The following is a 17,453-nucleotide window of genomic DNA, read 5'->3' on the forward strand; positions in this document are numbered from 1 at the left end:
CCCAACAGCCCCAGCTTAGCACAGTACAACAGAGACAGTCACTTAGAAAACCCCACATACTTGAGATTTATTTTCAGGTCCAGTAAAAACAAGGGAGGGTGCAGCAGCATCCCCAGTCACTGGCTGGTGGATGAGATGCAGGCAGGGGACAGGGCTGCAGGAACAATGTGGCCACAGCCTTCCCACTGCTGGAGAGAAACCCCTGCTGCCCTAAGTCCACAGGGCCAAAGTAGTGCCAGTATGGGTCCAAACAGCCTCAGGAGGGCTTGAGCCAAGGAGGGATGGCAAGTCTGGCTCCAGGATTAATCCAGGACCAGTGACCACATGCAGGCACAACGCCCACAGTGAAGGCAGGGGAAAGGAAGAGTGGGAGACCATGATAGTGCTGTGGGCTGGGCTTGCTGCAGCACAGGGACAGCATTGCCACACCCCAGGCAGGCCTTGCCCCAGCGAGGGGCTCTGGGGTCTCCCTCGAGGAAGGTCGGTGCCCTCACGGGGCAGTCGGTGCCCGGAGGAAGGCGCGGAGGGAGAGCTGCGTCCCAGGGCAGGTGCTGCCTGCCCCCCGCTTCCGCTTGGAGCTCTGCAGGAGACACAGCAGGGCTCAGCCAGACCCCAAGGGCCCCCAGGGTCTCCAGGGATCCCCCCCGGGTACTGGGGATACCCAGGGGCAGTGCCAGTCAGGCCAGTTCCTCTGCCACAGGCTGGGGGTACTCCTTGGCCTGATCCCAAACTCAGGGGGGCCTTCAGCACAGCACACCAGAGGCTCTCCCAGAGCACTGGGGCTCCAGGCACCCTGGAGCCTGCTCACCTTGACAGGGCTGCTCTCCTTCCTGCACTGCTTCTTGTGAGCTTTCAGCACCTGAAGGAAGAGCAAGAGAGCCCAGAGCTGAACAGCAGCAGGGTCCTGCAGCTGGGACAGCCCAGAGAAGTTGAAGGGATTTTGCCAGGGGTTTTCCCAAGATAACTGAGGGCAAGGAGGAACAGCCCAAGTGCCCCCCATACCTTCTTCATGGCTGTGGACACAGCCGAGGTATGGAACTCATCCTCTGTGACCCAGCGGGACGGGGACAAGGCAGGGTCGAGGGTCACATCCCCATCTAGGTGCAGGGAGTAGACCACATATGTCTGGTGAATGTGGGAGAAGATGTGGATGACCTGTGGGGGATGGAAAGACATGACCTGGGCGGTTGGCAGGCAATGGGGGATGCCAAGTGCACTGAGCCTGCCAGGGCCCTGAGGAGTGGGGCAGAGCTTGGGAGGGGTGACAGTGGGGAAGGGAGACCCTTCTCCTGTGTGCTACATCCCCATGGCTGAGCACAGAGGACTCACACTGCATCCCTCCAGCTCCAGGCTCACCTCTCCGATAAACTGAAGGCCTTTGCCTGCCACAGGCTGCCCCATCCAGGCCTGGAGGTGATCAGCCAGCTCCTCCCTCTCCTTCTCCTCCTGCAGATCTTGAGCCAGCGGGAGACTTGGGAACTCCCAGAGCCCAGCCAGGAGACCTGGGAAGGAGGCATGATGTAATTGTGAGACAGAAAGGGACACATCCAGGGACACTGAGCCTCATCACAGCCCCAAAGGGCTCCTTTCCCCACCCCAGCAACCAGTGCCTCTCCCTCTATCCCTCACGCAAGTGGGAAGGCACCACGTGGTGCCTTTGCCCTCCTCCTTCCCAGCCCCATTACCCGAGCTGGGTCTCTGCACAATGAGGTATTCTGGGGCCCCATGGCAGCCCCTCCGCTCCAGCACACATGTGGCCGTTCGCATCACCCGTGGCGGCTTCTTCGCTGCTTTCCGGGGAAAGTTGGTCACCCCCAGGCTGCTGTCCCATGGCTCTGTGGCTGGGGGACACAGGGGACAGTCCCCAACACCTGCAAACACCAAGGTAACAATTGCTGCAGGGCTCAGACCTGGAACTTCAACAAGGATCTCCCCACATGCTTACCACAGTCCTCAACATCAGGCACTGGGAGGGGTTTTCCAAACAGATTCTGAGAGGCAAAGGCCAGCTCCTTCTCCACCTGAGAGGGGGGACAGAAGTGAGGACAGGCTCATCCACCAGCCCACCTTGTCCCCAGGCATGGCAAACCCTCAGGGCCATGTTCTGGGGCCAACTTACTCTGCGCCACGCTTGGCAGTGCTGCTTCACAGGGCACTCCCCACACAGTGGGGCCTTGGGCACACACACAGTTGCCCCCAGCTCCATCAAGGCTTGGTTAAAATCCCCTGGGCGACTCCTGTCCACCAGTACATTGGCCATGTCCCTGGAGAAATGGCAGTGAGAGGCACAGGGATCTCCAGGGAGAGCATCCCATGACCTTTGCCTGCCTCCTGCCTGTCGGGGGGAAGCTCCTAGGTAGGCACAGGCAACACAACTCCTTTCACCACTGCTCCCAGCAGCACCAGCTTCCTGAGAGTTCCCATACTCCACACCTGCCTCCCCAAGGCTCCTGAGTGATCCTGCCTTTAGCCACGACCAGCACAGCTCCAAACAGACAGAGCTTTCCCCTTACCAGAGCCGGTCGATGACAGCCGGGCTGCTGGAGTCGGCACCGATGCATCGCAGGCGGCACAGGACCCGGATCACATTCCCATCCACAACTCCTGTAGCCTGGGACCAGGAGCTGGGATCACCATGCTGGGATGTGCTCCAGATAAAGAAGGGAGCTGGGATGCTCCAAGGATGGAGAGCGACAAACACGAGGCCAACTCACAGGCCAAGCTGGTGGGGGTTGAGATGCATCCCCAAGTGGGGAGAGAGCCAAGCACAACCCTGGGGAACCCCTGGCTTGTGAGACCCAGCAGCAGGACCCTGTCAGGAGTGGGGCTGGGCAGCAGAGAGGGACACGTGTCCCCTGACGCCAGCTCTCACCTGTCCGTACGAGATGGACGCGATGGCTCCCGCCGTGTATCGGCCCACGCCCGGCAGCAGCTTCTGCAGGTCCTCAGCCGTCCTGGGCATCCGGCCGGCCAGCTCGGACACCACCTGGCAGGGAAGGGGCTGAGCTCAGGGAAGCAGCTGGGGTGGGTGTGTGCAGGTATCCCATTTTGCCCGTGGGAAGATGGGAACCCAGCCTCTGTAGCTTTGTGCCAGGAGCACAGCCCCAGCAAGGCAGGGCAGATGTGAGCCAGCACCAGCCCAGCAGCCACAGAAGGGTTTAGAAATGCCCCTTTCCCCCCATCTCCAGCACCTTCCTTGCTGCTTCCTGCAGACGCTTCCCTCTGGAGTAGTAGCCAAGCCCAGCCCACAGCTCATTCACCTCCTGCTCCGAGAGACACAGCGTGGTGTTAATGGAGAGCCACAGGGCAGGGAGAGCACCTGGTCCCAGCAACGCTCACCTCCAGGGATGCCTGTGCCAGAGCCTGCAGTGTTGGCCACTTCTGTGGGAAGAGGGAAGGGGACAAGTCAGGGACGAGCAGAGTTGTGCCTTGCCACTGGGGATCTGCCACAGGCAGTGGACAAGGTCTCTAAAAGGGGCAGCCTGTGGGCACAGGACTCTGTAATGAGCAGTCACCTGCATCCAGCGGTTGTAGTAGTTGATCACTGTAGCCACCTGTGTCTGCTGGAGCATGATCTCGGACACCCACACTGCAGGGAGCAGGGCAGGGGTCAGAGCAGAGGCACCAACAACACCCACACCTCCTGCTGTGGCCACCTTAGCACTGGCTACAAACCCTGCGCTGCATCCAGCTCATGGGACACCCTCCCACCCCTCACCTTCCCCACATGCTGCCTCACAGGAGTTCCCCCAGGCCCAAGGTGGTTTCTCCAATCCTCCTTGCAAGGGGAATCAGTGGCTCTTGTGGCCACTTCAGGCACCTTCTTCCAAGGATGGCACCCAAAGCCACACCTCAATGCCAGTCCCTGCTCCTCACCTGCATATCCCCGTCTGTTGGCATCCGGCTCCGTCGCTGCCTGGAAGGGGAAGAAGATGAAGCGTGAGAAACAAGGTGACACAGGACCCCACTGCAGAGGGGACCTGCATGTAAAATAAACACAATCCATAGTGTGTTTTGAACACTGCAATGGAATCTGGAATTTAAAAAAATATTTCCCACAAGCACTCAGAAGATCTGAATTTGAGTTAATCAAGTGACAGCCAATGCATCTTCTTGCTGATGAAATCCCACATGGAGAGCTACTTATGAGGTTCAAAATCCCACAGAGAACTGTCCCATATCTGAGCCCGCCTGCAAAGGAAGCAGATATAAATCCCACAGAGGAGCTGTACAGTTCCCACCATTCAGACATTGCTGTAAAGCTGATGCCCACCCTCAGCACCACAATGACTCAAATATAAGGGAAACCTTCTCCATGCAGCACTCGCTGCTACAAAGTATCATAAAGACAGGAAGAAAACAGGATTAAAACACAGCTAGACTAACCTTGCCAGAGATAAGTACTCTTCTTAATGGTTATATTTGGGAAGCTTGCTCTGCTTTTACTCTTCATACCTAGGGACTAGCTCCAGACCACCCACCACAAAACAGCCACGACTAGCTGGGAGCACTTCCATGCAGGTAGGGATGCGTGACATAGGGAAATACACCATGGTCACTTCAGCCAGGCTCCCTTAAAGCAGTGTAAGTAGTTCCCCACTCCCGCTTCCCTTACCAGTGTCCTCCAGGGAAGGTCCCGCTTGCATCGGTCGTACCAGGCGAGCAGACTCCCGCGCAGGATCTCGACCTCAGCCGGGTCGCTGAAGAGATGCCGGGCGGGCGGCGGAGCGGGCGCTGCAGCCGGGGGCCCTGCCAGGAGAGCGGCGCGACGTCAGCGCACGGTGGGAGACGGCGAAGGGCTGCGGGGCTCAACCGCAGCAGAGGCGGGAGCCCGACCGAGCAGCTGCCGGGTGGACGCGCACCGAGTACCGGGCTTTACGAGAACCCAGCAAGCACCGGAGCCTTCCCGGGCTGGCTGTCCGTGCCTCGGAGAGAGCACCCCACTCCCACAGCCCTCCCGCTACCGGGCACCTCCGCGGGGCGCCGCGCGCTTCCTGTTCCGCCCCTGGGGCGGGGCCGCGCTCCCGCCGCTCCGCCGGAGCGCCCCGGCCGCCGCCGCCCGGGCCCGCGCGGGGCTCATGGCGCGGCCGCTCCCGCGCCGCGCGCGCTTTCCCGGGAAAACATTTCCCGCCCCATCCCCGCCCGAGGACCAATCAGAGCGGGATCGCTCAGATCCCGCCCACCGCCCGCCCGCCCGCCAGCCAATCGAAAGGAGGCGCGCGGAGGGGGCTCGTACACGCCCTCCCCCGGAACGCGGGGACGGGGCGCGGCCTCCCGTCCCGCTGAAGCCAATCAGCAAGCCCGGAGCAAAGGAACCCCGCTCCTTCTCCCGCCGGTCCGAGCGGCTGCCAGGAAGGACCCGAAGGAGCTGTTCAAGCTAAACGCCTGTTGACTTAACGCCAAATTTCTGTTGAAAACGGATTTTGAGAACGGTAAAGAACCCCACCGGGCCCGGAGAGGCCGGGCCGGCCGCGTGGGCGGGCGGCTCTGGGCGCGGAGCGGGCAAGGCGTGCGGGGCCCGCGGCGGGCAGGTGGCGGGCAGGCGCGGCGGCGGAGGCCCCGTGCGGGCGCGGCCATGGCGGGCCCGGCGCGGGTGCCGGTGGTGGATGTGCAGAGCGACAACCTGGCAGAGCTGTGGCCGTCCATGGTGCTGGCGCTGCGCTCCGCCACGTTCGTGGCCGTGGACACGGTGAGCCGGGGTGGGAACGGCAGCGGGGCGGGGCGCGGCCGGTCCCGAGGGACAACTGACGGTGTCTGTCCCCTCGCAGGAGCTGAGCGGCCTCGGCGCCAGAAAGTCTCTGCTGAGCCCGTGAGTGCCCGGTGGGGCCTGGGGTGGGGGTGCGCGTCTCTCGGTACTGGCTGTGCGGTGCCCTCTCCCCGGGGTACGGACAGGCCGGAGCCGTCACGGGCCGTTCTCCCGCCGCCAGGTGCATCGAGGAGCGCTACAAGGCCGTCTGCAGCGCCGCCAGGACTCGCTCCGTCCTGTCTCTCGGCGTCGCCTGTTTCAAGCAGCTCCCGGAGAAGGTGCGTGCACGAAACGCGTTGCGGCCGTTTTCTCTGGGTCCGGCCCGGGGAACGGGGATGCGCTGGGAATGGAATTCCCCCGTGGAATTGTCCCGGCTGTTTCGGCAGCTCCTTTTGACAGGTGTCCCTGGGTTCTTTGCACGCTCTCCTTGTTGCAGTCCGAGAACACGTACCTGTGCCAGATCTACAACCTCACACTGCTCTGCACCGAGGATTACGTGGTTGAGCCCCAGTCAGTGCAGTTCCTGGTGCAGCACGGCTTCGACTTCAATAAGCAGTATTCCCAGGGGATCCCTTACCACAAGGGCAATGACAAGGTACAAACCCACTTTCAGACACCTCAGCCTGCTCTGCTCCAGGTTTCTTTGAGTGTGCTGGCTTTCTCTGCTCTTGCGTGAAGGTGGGCACACGCTGGGGTTTTGCGTGCACCATTATCCCTTTCACCTCCGTGCGGCTTTAAACCCACTTGGTGCAGTTGCTGTTCCAAATGTTTGTGTCTCTGTTCAGAGTAAGTCGGCTCTGAAGGCTCTCCAGGGTGACAGACAGGGTTCTGAGGCTCACTGACTGATCCTTCCTCATGCAGGGCAACGAGTGCCAGAGCCTGAGCGTTCGGACGCTTTTCCTGGAGCTCATCCGGGCGAAGAAGCCGCTCATTCTCCATAACGGCCTGATCGACCTGGTCTTCCTGTACCAATGTTTCTACGCTCACCTCCCGGAGAGCCTCGGCACCTTCACTGCCGATCTCTCTGAGATGTTCCCAGCGGGAATATACGACACCAAATACGCCTCGGAGTTTGAGACTCGCTTTGTAGCGTCCTACTTGGAGTATGCCTACAAGAAGTGGTGAGCAGCACACTGGTACTCAGAGCTTACAGGAGGAAAGGCAAAGGGAAAGTCAGTGTGTGTTTGTTTTTCCAGGCAAGGGAGCTGTGTCCTTTCATTGTCCCACTGACTGAAGGTGCTTTTAGGTGGCTCTGCTCTCTTTCTAGAATGAGTTTGTTTTTTAATAGGCCTTACCTGTTCAGTGGGCAGCAGCTGAAAGAGAACTTCAGAACTGGTGCCAGTAGAAGACTGACCACAGCGGTCTGCTCCAAGATCTAATTGGGACACTGCCTGACTCTGGTCCAGCAGTGCCACAGGGTCATGGCAGGAGCTCACACAGAAAATAAACCAGGGCTGTCCTGCAGGGTCTGCTAGTTAAAAGTCTGTTTTGTGAGGCACACTGCAGTTAAAGGGTGGGTGCTCCCTGCACTCGACACTGACCAGCTCTGTCACATGTCCTGTACACAAGATGCCTGTGGCCCACTCTGACTCCCATCACTTCCTTCCAAGCAAGGGTTGTGCTCTTGTTCAGGACATATGTCTGTGCTTTCCAGTCTGGCCCCACATTCTGCCAGTCTCATGCAATCTAAACAAGCTCCTGGCAGTGAAAAAGCCCCTGAGATCTCCATAAAGCTCAAATCATGCTCTGTTTTGAGGAGAAATAGTATTTTTAGTGACTGTTTTATCTCAGGAAATACCACTTTGAGAGGTCTGAAAACATTGAAGATGATCGTTCTCAAAACATGAGAGCTGTGTTTTGACAAAATAAAAAAAACTTTTTAAGTTGACGTCTCAAATGTTTTAACCCAAGTTCTCCTTTGGTAGAGCTTTTCAAATGTTTTGGGGCTTTTAACCAGCTCTTGGGACAGCACAGGGTTTTTTTTTCATTAAATGGAAACCTTTTCCTTGTTGCCTGCATTGCGCATGTTCAACCTGTCTGGGTGGTCTGCACAGGACCTCATTTTGGGGCATCTCTTCCTTGCCCTTCAACATTATGAAGACAAACACATATCTCAGTGCCCTTTATAGCTAAAAAATCCAAACTATGCATTCCCTTCTCCTGTTTTCCCTACTTTCCCTTCCTCTGTGTCAGCATAAGAAAAAAAACCCTTTTAATCAGCATGGAAACAGCTACTTACTAAAGCTGCTCTCCTGGGATTGAATTCCTTTCCAGCACCTGGGGCTGGAGCTCAAGAGCAGGAAATGCATGGAGTTGAGAGTTGGTGGAGAGCAGTGTTTACTCCGTGCCCTGGTCCCATCCCACAGTAACCATGTGCTCCTCTTGTTCCAGCAAGCGAGAAAACTGCAAGCTGAGGGACTCCAGCGGGCAGCACCTCATGGTGGAGTTCTGCAATTACCCTGCCAGCATGTCCCGCTACATCGACTATCGCTACTGCTCTGTGGAAGAGGAGGGCCACAGTGCTGCAGCAGGGAATAAGCTGCCTGTCTGTGAGAAATTTTCTGTAAGTAACACAAATCCCCACTCCCTTCCTGGCTCCATGGAGAGGGGCACATGTGGCCTAAGCCAGAAGTTATAGGAAAGCACCTGGGAAGTTCCCCTCACCTGCTTCATAGTACAAGGAACATTTTCAAGCTTCAGGTGGCTTCATGACAGATAGGGCACTAGTGTGATCTGCTTGGAGTTGGGGCATCTTACAGGTTTCATTAGGAAGATTCCAACAGAGTCTATGGCTCTAAGCAGTGGGACAGTATGAGTTAGTGTCCCTTGCTGTCTTGGGGGCCTGAAAGTTGTGTTAGTGTGGCTTGTCCTACAAGAAAGAAAGTGCCACCTCTATCCTTCCCTTTGTCTTCATTAGATATAAAAAATTATTACTTGTCTGCAGCTTTTCACACTGTGGCACAGGGTGATCCACAACAGTGCATCAGTCATCCTGGTGCAGCTACAGCAGCAAAGAGCCCATCTGGTCAGAGCATAACTGGCTTCAGGTGCTTCATGAAGAAAAGGAGGTCTCCAGATGTTGCACATTCTGTCATAGAATAGAGGCTGGGGAATCTCCAAGTTTCTCATCCAACCACCACCTCAGTGTTGCTTAGAGCCTTGTTTGGTAAATTTTGAAATTATGTTCAGGACAGATATTAAAAAATAATGCCAGGTCCTTGTTCCAGTGCTTGACCACTACATGAAAAATGTTTTCCTACAGCTCTAGTCATAATTTCCCCTTATGGTTACCAGGACCCTTCTCCCCCTGCCCTCACAAGAGTTTAGCTCCATGTTGTCCATACCTCTGCTGTAGCTACCTGCAGATACCAACTTGATATCCCCCTCTCCTTAGCCTTGTCTTTTTCAGATAGAACAAACTCACCTTCCTTAGCCTCTCATATGCTGTGTGCTGTACCTTGACAGCTCCCAGCTGCACCCAGTACAGTGTGTCAACACCTTTCCTGTGTGCTGGGGGGCTGTAAATGGATAGTGTTCCTGCTGCAGCCTCACAAGCCCTCAGTGGGAGTAATTACCTCCACTTCACATTATGGTGCTTGCTGCTCTAACCAGGAAGATGGAGGCTACAGACCTCTCTCTCTCTCTCTCTCTCTCCCTAGGCCTATGGGTGGTGTCCAAAAGGGATGAAGTGTCCACAGTCTCATAACATTGACCTCATCATTGATGAGGATGACAAGCTTTGGGAGAAGCGAAAGAAACGGAAGCACAGATGGAAACATCGGAAGGATATTAAAGTGCTTGTAACAACATTCCAACTGGAAAGCGCAGGGGAAAACATGGAGCAAGCTCAGAACGGGGAGGAAGGACCACCACGGAAGCAGAGCTGCTATGAGCCTGCAGCTGCTACAGAGCTGGCAGAGATCGCACCCAACGGGGAGGGCAGGCCACTAGAGGAGATCTCCATGGACATGGAAACAGAGGTCAGCTCAGACACCAGCACACAAGGGGAAGAGAATCTGGGGAGCACTGAAAGAACTGACCAGGGAGCAGCTGCCCAGAGCCCTTCTGTCAAGGGAAATGTCTCTCACAGTGACCAGGTGGAGAGGGAGTCAAAGGCTCCCACTGGCTTGGGCTCAGCCAGTCACCCAGCCACCCCTGAGACTGAAGCAGCAGGTGCTGCAGGAAAGGAAACCCATGTCCCTCCTTCACAGGGGGGCACACACCGAGCTGGCTTTGATGCGTTCATGACTGGCTATATCATGGCTTATGTCTGGATGCTCAAGCAGGGGAAAAACACAGACACTGGTGCAGGGCCCTGGTTACCAGACTGCCATAACAAACTGTACCTCAGTGGGAAATCAGTACCACTGCAGATAGTGAAGAGCTTGTTTTCTAAATCTTCCAAAGCTCACAGTGAGAAGATAAAGTTGGCCTGGGACAGTGCATAGAGCTACAGAACTCCTCACTAAACTCTGCTTTTTTTCCTCCAAGTTTTGGAGTTCTTTCTGCCATCAAGAACTCACCAAAAAGGGAACAGGTTTTATATTCTTGTTTCTGTTTTAACATCTGATTAAATTGCTCTCAGTTGGAGTTGCCTGTGTTCCTTAGTGGCATGCTGGGATCTGAAGGCAGGGATGAGGCTGAAGGGGAAGAAATGCACCTTTGGTTAGAGCATGCACAGACGAGACCTTTGCCCTTACAGGAGAGAAGGGAAGGAGAAAATTCCTCCCAACTGGGCCAGCTGATTCTAGTGCCAGCTAACTGCATGCAGAACCAAGCCATAGCAGGTCTTCAGACTTGGTCTAAGGGGAGAGGCAGTGGGGCTGAAAGCCAGATACGTGATCCTGAGAAACTGCACGGCTTCCTGTACTACTGAAGCTATTTAGGGCTAGAACAGAGCAGCCACCATGACAAGTATCATGGCTGCTATCAAAAGCCATCTGATCTGTTAGGTCACAAGATACGAAGATATACTCTTCAGAGCACTGTAACACAGAGCAGAAAAAAAAATCCTTGAGTTTCATGGACTTAATAGTGGAACTCTTCAGTGAGATGCAGGAGAGAAATAACGCTTACTGAGGATGACAGTTTTCCTTGGGTGTAACTCAGCACTGAGTAATAGCAAATATAATCTCAAGCCAGGTATTAATGGCATTTGTATTTTAAGTAAGCATTTGAACCACCCTTTTTGACTTAAAGCAATTGTCCTTTTAATCACAAGACTCAGGCCTTGATTTCATTTTTATTTTGAAAGCAAGTTGGGAAAGTTTACAAAACTTGACCAAGAAAAAAATTATGAAAATATTTAAGTGGATTCATCTTTGGTTACTTCTTATTGCAGTTCCAATAAAACATACACCATTTCTATAGTTCAAAAAAGTCAGAAGGTCAATCAACATAAAAACAAGACGTGCTTTCTTTACATATTCATAAATATCCGCAATATTAGAAAAGTCGTTTTGCAAAGATTTTTTTTCTGGCAGTGTTAACTTACTATTATACACAGGCTACAAACTTCTTCCTAAGCCTTTAATTACAAGTTCAGCTATTTACAGACTGCAAAATATTAAGACGTAAAACTCCTTCATAAATACGAAAATAGATCATCTCGCAAAGATCTTTATACTTAATCAAATATCTGGCTGCCCCTCCTCCCAAAAAAAAAGGTTATTTGTTTTGCATAGAAATGTAGTGACATGCAATATAAACAATAGCATTAAGTGCAAACAGGAATTATTCAAGTGTCTTTAGTTGTACTGGCAAAAAATACCAATGTTCTGTTACACATAATACATCAATGCCTCTCCAACAAGTACAAGTCTGCTACAGCCCCTTGGCTGTGCTGCTTTAGAGGGGCAGCAATTCACATGCATTCTCTTGGCTGCATTTTATCAACCTGCAACCACAACAAAAATAGCTTATAACAGACATTAAATGAACTCAACATAGATTTAAAGTGAATTAAAAATATCTTTGATCTCTTCAGGGAGATGTGTAGCAATGTGTAGAAGGTACTTTAAAAGAGCAAGAGCTGCTCCTGTAAAGTCAAAATCTTGGTAAAATCCAATCACGATAAAACTTTGTCACATCACTATAAAACAAGGAGTTTGTTGACCACATGTTCAAATTCATGTTTATCAGTAGCTGTTAGAAAACAGCCCTCTGTAGAAAAGCAACCTCAGTAGGCACAAAACCTAGGAGTTACTAGGTGCAGCCTAGATCCAGCTTTATGCAGCCAAAGGGATGAGATGTAGTGACTTCCAACTGCATCCTTGAAAACACTGGGTTTCAGCAACCACTTTGCAGTTTTTTAAATGACCTTTTACTCTAGTTTCATATGCGTGCCTCTTCCCATGCAGACCAATCCAGAAAAGGGCTGAGCTGCTAGTCCTTGGCATTTCTGTTTCTGACATCTCCACCTCAGTACAAAGAGCCAGGAAAGCTGATAGCTGTGCCCAATGCATGTCAATTGGTTGTGCTTAGAGCGGACATTTAAGAAAATAAAATTTTAGCTGTGCTGCTTTGTAAGCTGAGCTATTCAGGACAGGGAAACCTTGTAAAGATAGCGGTGTAAGAGAGCAGTGAGGTCACTGCAGTGGGTGCCCCGGGGGTACCCCAGGCCTGACTGCTCAAGCTTTGCAGTCAGTGTCTGGGAGGGCAACAGGCTCCATGATGAGGTGTCAGCACTGACAGCCAGGGCTCGCTCACGGGAGCCCAAGGGCAGCCAGAGGTGTGCGTGTGCTGGACAGCTTCCCTCAGCCTGGTGATCCAAAAGTAAACTACTCATTATTGCTCATTTGTCTGAAGTCACACCTAAATGCATCTTGTGACAACAGAAGCTGGTGCTGATGGTTTCTCTCCCAGAAGATATAACTGTAGCACAGACAAAAAAACCCAAAAAACCAAACAAAAACAACAACTAAAAGAACCAAAAATAACCCCAAACAAAATAGTAAGCAGGCACCAGGCAGGCAACTGAGTTCTGGTGTTTCTCTGTCCTTTGAGGAAGTTACACACACACAGGGGCAGCCATACAAGCTGCTCTGCACTCTGCAGACACGATACAGAAGACAGAGACTACTCTACAGATCAGCACCTTCAACAGGCAGGGAGAGAGGTGTGGGCTGAAAAGGGTGATCTTAGTGAGCACAGACAAGTTCTCCTTCAAACTGCCAACAGCTGCCTAATCTGGCATGGACTGTATTAAATAATTCGGCAACACTGGGTTTCTCATTTCATTCCTGGCAGCCACTGCAAAGGGAGAACTGCTGCTCAGGTTAACACACACTTCACTAGAGGAAGTAACTCGTAGACTACCTACCTACACCTCAGGAAAGATATACATCCCAGCCAAGAAAGAACAAAGGCTTTTCTCCATCCTTTCTTTGACACAGGAGAAGAGTACAAATAGTCTGGCTTTCATCAGAGACTAGCTTACAGTATCCAGCCTTACAAGAGAGCAGGAAGAGTGTTAACAAGCTACCTGGATGAAGTTCTGGACTCCACTGCATCAGCAGGTGTGCAATATTTATGTCACTTAGGAATGATAATATAGGTTAAAAAAACCCCATAAAATACAATTTTAAAAGTCCCATGGTTTTTGGGATGATGATAGTGGAAAAGGGCAGGATGTTGCACAAATGTCACAGAACAAGCTTTCCCATATATTGCATCCCAGAGCCAGGATCGTTGATGCTGGTTCCAACAAGCAGCATTAAAGCTCATGTTGCTGCTTCTTTCACAGGTACCTGCTGGTGGAGGGAAGTTAATAAATAAAAAAACCATCCTATTCAGTGACAGGAGAAACCAATAAAGACAGCAGCTTCTTTCTGTAGAAGAAACAAAAAGTAAATTTGGGACTAGGTAATTTTCTTGTTTGACAATTCAAAGCCCTCCTGTGAGTTGTCCTCTCCAAGAGCACTTGTGGGGCTACAAGACTGCTGGCAACTTCCCCTGAGTAGGATATCACTGTCCTCTGTCAAGCAGGCTAGTGAGGAGCCATCATTACTGCAGTGAAATCAGTGAGATGGGATGTTGTACCAGAGAGGGAGGTGATGTGACCCTTCTAGCTTTGTGATAATAGTCATCTGGGATGTAGCTACTGTATTGAACTATTCTGCAGAAACAGATCACGATGTCCACTCAGCTCTTCATCAGAGATAAGAGCCCACCCTCTGCCAAAATCTCAGTACAGCTGGTACTTTCAGGAGCAGTTTCTTCAGAAGCTCAGAAATGGCAATGCCTGGAATATGCTTCTCTGTGCCCTGGGCAAATATGCCTCCACATTTGGGCTGAGGTACATAAAGAGCTGTACAAGGAAGCGAGCTTCCCTGCACAAATGTATTAAACATCATTACTAAATCCCAAGGGAAAATGAAACACCAGGGAACAGATTCTTCTTGTTAATTGCAAAGTACTTGTCATGTGACTCAGCCTGCAGATTGTGACCAGCATGAGGGGTTTTGTTTTTTGCTGCTTTAGAAAGAAGAGCTTGTTTAATGCTACAACAGCATTCAAAGCAGCTCTGGGACTAGAGAGCATTCCTATCTGCTCAACATAGCTTGGAAAGACTTCTGTGCCTGTTTCTGAAACAGAGGATCTGCCTCACGTGCACTGATGCAGAATGTTAATGAAATCTGCAGTGGCTTAGAGCAGCTCTTCAGTTAGAGGAAGAGGGAAAAATCTAAGGGTCATTCTTTCTATTCTACTTGGAGCTTAAGACCTTAAAATGCCCCATGCTGGAAATCCAGGTCAAACGGTTTACGTGGTGCCTACTCTGGCTGCTGCCTCTTGGAAGGACTGTGGGATCCACATGGCCATTCTGGCTGGAGTAGTTCCCCCTCCTAATGCAAATCAGGAAAGGGAATAAGCACAATTTGAAATAAAGTTTTATAAAATAATCAGTCTTTTCAGACACTCTGCAGTTATGTGTCCAACAGCCAGCTTCCACCATCCATTGAGTCTTTCAAATGTGAAGCCCAGCACTGCAGAAAAACAGAGTTTAAGCAACTGGGAACAACTGTTCCCTCAAGGACACATTTAGTTTGAGCCCTCTCTTCATATGTCACAAGTTGACTTTGTGCTGCCACTTGCTGAGATGTTGGAGGAGGTCTGCGACAACAGGGCAGGACTGTCCCCATCCTGCTCCCTGAAGGGCCATGCCTCTCTCTTCAGCTCAGTGGGAGGACTAACACTGAACAGAGGCTTTGTGGACTCTAACAGAGTAATTTTCACTAGATCATCTTCTACCTCCATCTCTTCAGAAGGGAGACAACCTGCAAACACTTGTGGGGAGCCATGTCCCTCAGAGTTCACTGAATTCTCAACAGGGAGCTTTTTATAAGATAGTGGCCCAGACTGGGCCAGCACTAATGGTTGATCATGTGCTGGACCTCCACATGTGTTCTCAACAGGGCAAAACCCATTTTCCTCCTGGGCCACTAGCCCATCTGAACAGTCCATATCCTCTTCTTGTCCTGGTGCAAGAAGAAACTCTGGTCTGTGAGGCTTGGCGTGAAAGGGGGGAATCTCTGACACACCATATTTAGTGCTACTCAAGAGTTTTTGCCGAACCTCTGCACCTAACTGGGCTGGGTCACACCTGCCAACAGTTGAAGACAGTCCCCCAAAGAGGCCATATTCCTTGTGTGGTAATTCAGGAGAGAGTGGAAGTGATCTGCATCTTCTCCCAGGAAGAAGGGAAAGGTCTTGCCAGTCTGTGCTATATGCCTGCCGGAACTGGGACTGGCTGGCTTTCAGGCCTCCACCTGCCTCTGGAGAATGCAAGTCAAACACAAGGGAAATCACAGACTTGCTTGGCATGTCAAAGAATTTGATCTTTCCCCCCTTGAGGTCCTCCCGGGCACTGAAGGGATTAACTTTCCGGCCTAACCCTTTGCTTGGTGTGTAGTAGGGGTCCTGCACGTTTATCTTCCTGGAAGGTTTACGGGAGAAGATATCCGACTGGCTGCGTGACAACCAGATATTCCGACGCGGACGGGGTGACTTGGGTGGGATCTTATCATCCAAGGAACTCAAACGTTTTACTCCTGGTCCTTTGTCAATTGATCCTGAATAGAAAAAGAGAAATACTCTTAGCTTAAAGAAGCTCTGTATAGCTGCGCACCTGCTCACTCACAGAGCCTTCATGACAACTGTAAAGAAAGCTGCATTCCTGATATTTCAAGTTATGTTCCATAAGCACATGTCTGCTCCTTCCTTTTAAGTTCCTGCACAAACACAAGTACACCATTCTCTTCTCTTCAGTGTATTTTAGAGCCCTTGCAAACCTCCTTGCTACCAGTATACTTCCACAGTAGAGATAGCACGGGGTGGTGTTGGAGAACAATTTGCATGTTTCTAGATTTATCATCCTGCCTTCCAGCAGAGGTTGCCCAAGGCTTGTTGGTGCTACTGACCACAAAAGAGAACCAGTACAAAACATAGTTGCCAAAGTAATTGGGACTTTTTCACCCTGATGGGAAATGTCCAAGACAAAAATATAGTCTCTCCTTGTACCATGCAGATTTCAAATCATTCCATCCCAGCCTTCTTTCAGTACATTATCCAATACAAAACTGGTGATATATGAGAGTCTGACCCTAACAAATAGGAGTTTAAAAGTTGTACACATGCCTGTGTATTTGCACCCACTGTGCACACACACATTTATAAATAAAAGCTGTATCACTAGGTTCAGATGAGAAACTGGTAGATGTTAACTCCCCAAGTGTTTGGAACATGCATCTGTCACAGGCTCTCAAGCTGCCTCTTAAGAGCCACGTTTGAGCAATAAAAAATGGGTATAAAGAAGCAGTATCTCCTTTTGATTGCCATTTCCTAAGCACATATGGATTTTCACTTTTCCCTTGAAATACTGACACAGTTTGGACTACAGCCATTCCATATAGGAAGGACTATGCAAGTTAAAGAACAGCATGTAACACTTCTTAGAGAAGTACTTGTTGTGTACATGTACTCCAAAGGGAGAATGCCAGAAAAAACACCCCAAACACCAAAAGAAAAAAAACCAACCCAAACAACAAACCCTAAACAAAAAAACAAACAAATTTCCTTTAAAACTCACACCTCTTTTAGATGCTTTCCAGGTGTGGGAGAACTACCCACATGCATTAACTCTATGTGGTTTGATGTCGAGAAAAATTATGTCAATCTACAACTATTTTACAGATCGACACGTATGTCCATATGTTGCATATTTGTGTATCCACATAATTCAAGAAACTATTTTTAATGTACTCTTTAAGTTTCTAATGCCAGAAGTGTACTAACATAAAACACCCAAGTCAGAATATGGCCCAGGCTACAAGAGTTTGCTCCCCACACCAGGTGGCACCAGACAGCTTTAGAGGAAACCTTTCAAGGCCAACATTCCCAAGCAGACCTGGGACTCATCTTTTCTCGTCTTTCAGAGTATTTCTAGGTACTCTATAATACTCTTGCATCTTCTGTGCTCTTCCCCCTGAAGGAATTTAAGAAGCCTCTAAATGTTACATGTAACATACACCAAAGAAATTATGTATATGTACGAAGTATGGCAGCCATAAATAAAAAGTTGATGGCTTTTCATATACTATTAGCAACTTACAAACCCATTCCCAAATGTACTCTAAATTTCCTCTCAAGATATTGGGGACAGAATATGTAATATCAGGCACTTTAAGAAACAGTTAGCTGGTTTTTTTAC

The 17,453-nt window shown here is 51.0% G+C and overlaps 3 protein-coding genes across 8 annotated transcripts in view; 1 reads left to right on the forward strand and 2 right to left on the reverse strand.

Annotated features, from left to right (window-relative positions):
• Nucleotides 1–49: 49 nt before the first annotated feature.
• Nucleotides 50–5,119, reverse strand: MUTYH (mutY DNA glycosylase). Of its 3 annotated transcripts, none has more exons than XM_058843196.1 (15): nt 4,972–5,119; nt 4,616–4,749; nt 3,877–3,916; nt 3,516–3,589; nt 3,340–3,381; nt 3,192–3,263; nt 2,873–2,986; nt 2,514–2,611; nt 2,120–2,264; nt 1,946–2,021; nt 1,686–1,871; nt 1,357–1,502; nt 1,003–1,155; nt 809–859; nt 50–580 (listed from the first exon to the last, which is right to left on the reverse strand). In XM_058843196.1, the coding sequence occupies exons 1-15, from the start codon at nt 5,078–5,080 to the stop codon at nt 491–493; spliced, it is 1,530 nt and encodes a 509-aa protein (XP_058699179.1). In that variant the 5' UTR covers nt 5,081–5,119; the 3' UTR covers nt 50–490. The 3 variants fall into 3 exon arrangements, with proteins under 3 accessions (XP_058699179.1, XP_058699180.1, XP_058699181.1); XM_058843197.1 differs by having other exon boundaries at nt 4,863–5,114; XM_058843198.1 differs by having other exon boundaries at nt 3,719–3,916; nt 4,863–5,114.
• A 407-nt stretch (nt 5,120–5,526) lies between these two features.
• TOE1 (target of EGR1, exonuclease) lies at nt 5,527–10,336 on the forward strand. Its single transcript, XM_058842561.1, has 7 exons — nt 5,527–5,689; nt 5,769–5,809; nt 5,928–6,024; nt 6,183–6,341; nt 6,608–6,867; nt 8,138–8,309; nt 9,406–10,336. The coding sequence occupies exons 1-7, from the start codon at nt 5,576–5,578 to the stop codon at nt 10,192–10,194; spliced, it is 1,632 nt and encodes a 543-aa protein (XP_058698544.1). The 5' UTR covers nt 5,527–5,575; the 3' UTR covers nt 10,195–10,336.
• A 139-nt stretch (nt 10,337–10,475) lies between these two features.
• The window catches only part of TESK2 (testis associated actin remodelling kinase 2), a 79,963-nt gene continuing 72,985 nt past the window's right edge, over nt 10,476–17,453 (reverse strand). For all 4 annotated transcript variants that reach the window (XM_058842557.1, XM_058842556.1, XM_058842559.1 and 1 more), the window contains one exon: nt 10,476–15,816. In XM_058842557.1, the coding sequence (XP_058698540.1) occupies nt 14,804–15,816 (1,013 nt within the window). In that variant the 3' untranslated portion in view covers nt 10,476–14,803. The remainder of the gene's footprint in view (nt 15,817–17,453) is intronic.

The sequence above is a fragment of the Poecile atricapillus genome, chromosome 7 (genome assembly GCF_030490865.1).
Source record: "Poecile atricapillus isolate bPoeAtr1 chromosome 7, bPoeAtr1.hap1, whole genome shotgun sequence".
In the NCBI taxonomy this organism is placed as follows: domain Eukaryota; kingdom Metazoa; phylum Chordata; class Aves; order Passeriformes; family Paridae; genus Poecile; species Poecile atricapillus.

Coding starts and splice junctions, on each gene's coding strand:
- MUTYH (XM_058843196.1), bottom strand. CDS start 5,080: ATGAGCCCCGCGCGGGCCCGGGCGGCGGCGGCCGGGGCGCTCCGGCGG. Junction 2,987..3,191: donor TGCAGGAAGCAGCAAGGAAG/GTGCTGGAGATG, acceptor CTTCCCTGCCAG/GTGGTGTCCGAGCTGGCCGG. Junction 2,612..2,872: donor CGTCCATCTCGTACGGACAG/GTGAGAGCTGGC, acceptor TCCTGGTCCCAG/GCTACAGGAGTTGTGGATGG.
- TOE1 (XM_058842561.1), top strand. CDS start 5,576: ATGGCGGGCCCGGCGCGGGTGCCGGTGGTGGATGTGCAGAGCGACAAC. Junction 6,025..6,182: donor TCAAGCAGCTCCCGGAGAAG/GTGCGTGCACGA, acceptor TCCTTGTTGCAG/TCCGAGAACACGTACCTGTG. Junction 6,342..6,607: donor ACCACAAGGGCAATGACAAG/GTACAAACCCAC, acceptor TTCCTCATGCAG/GGCAACGAGTGCCAGAGCCT.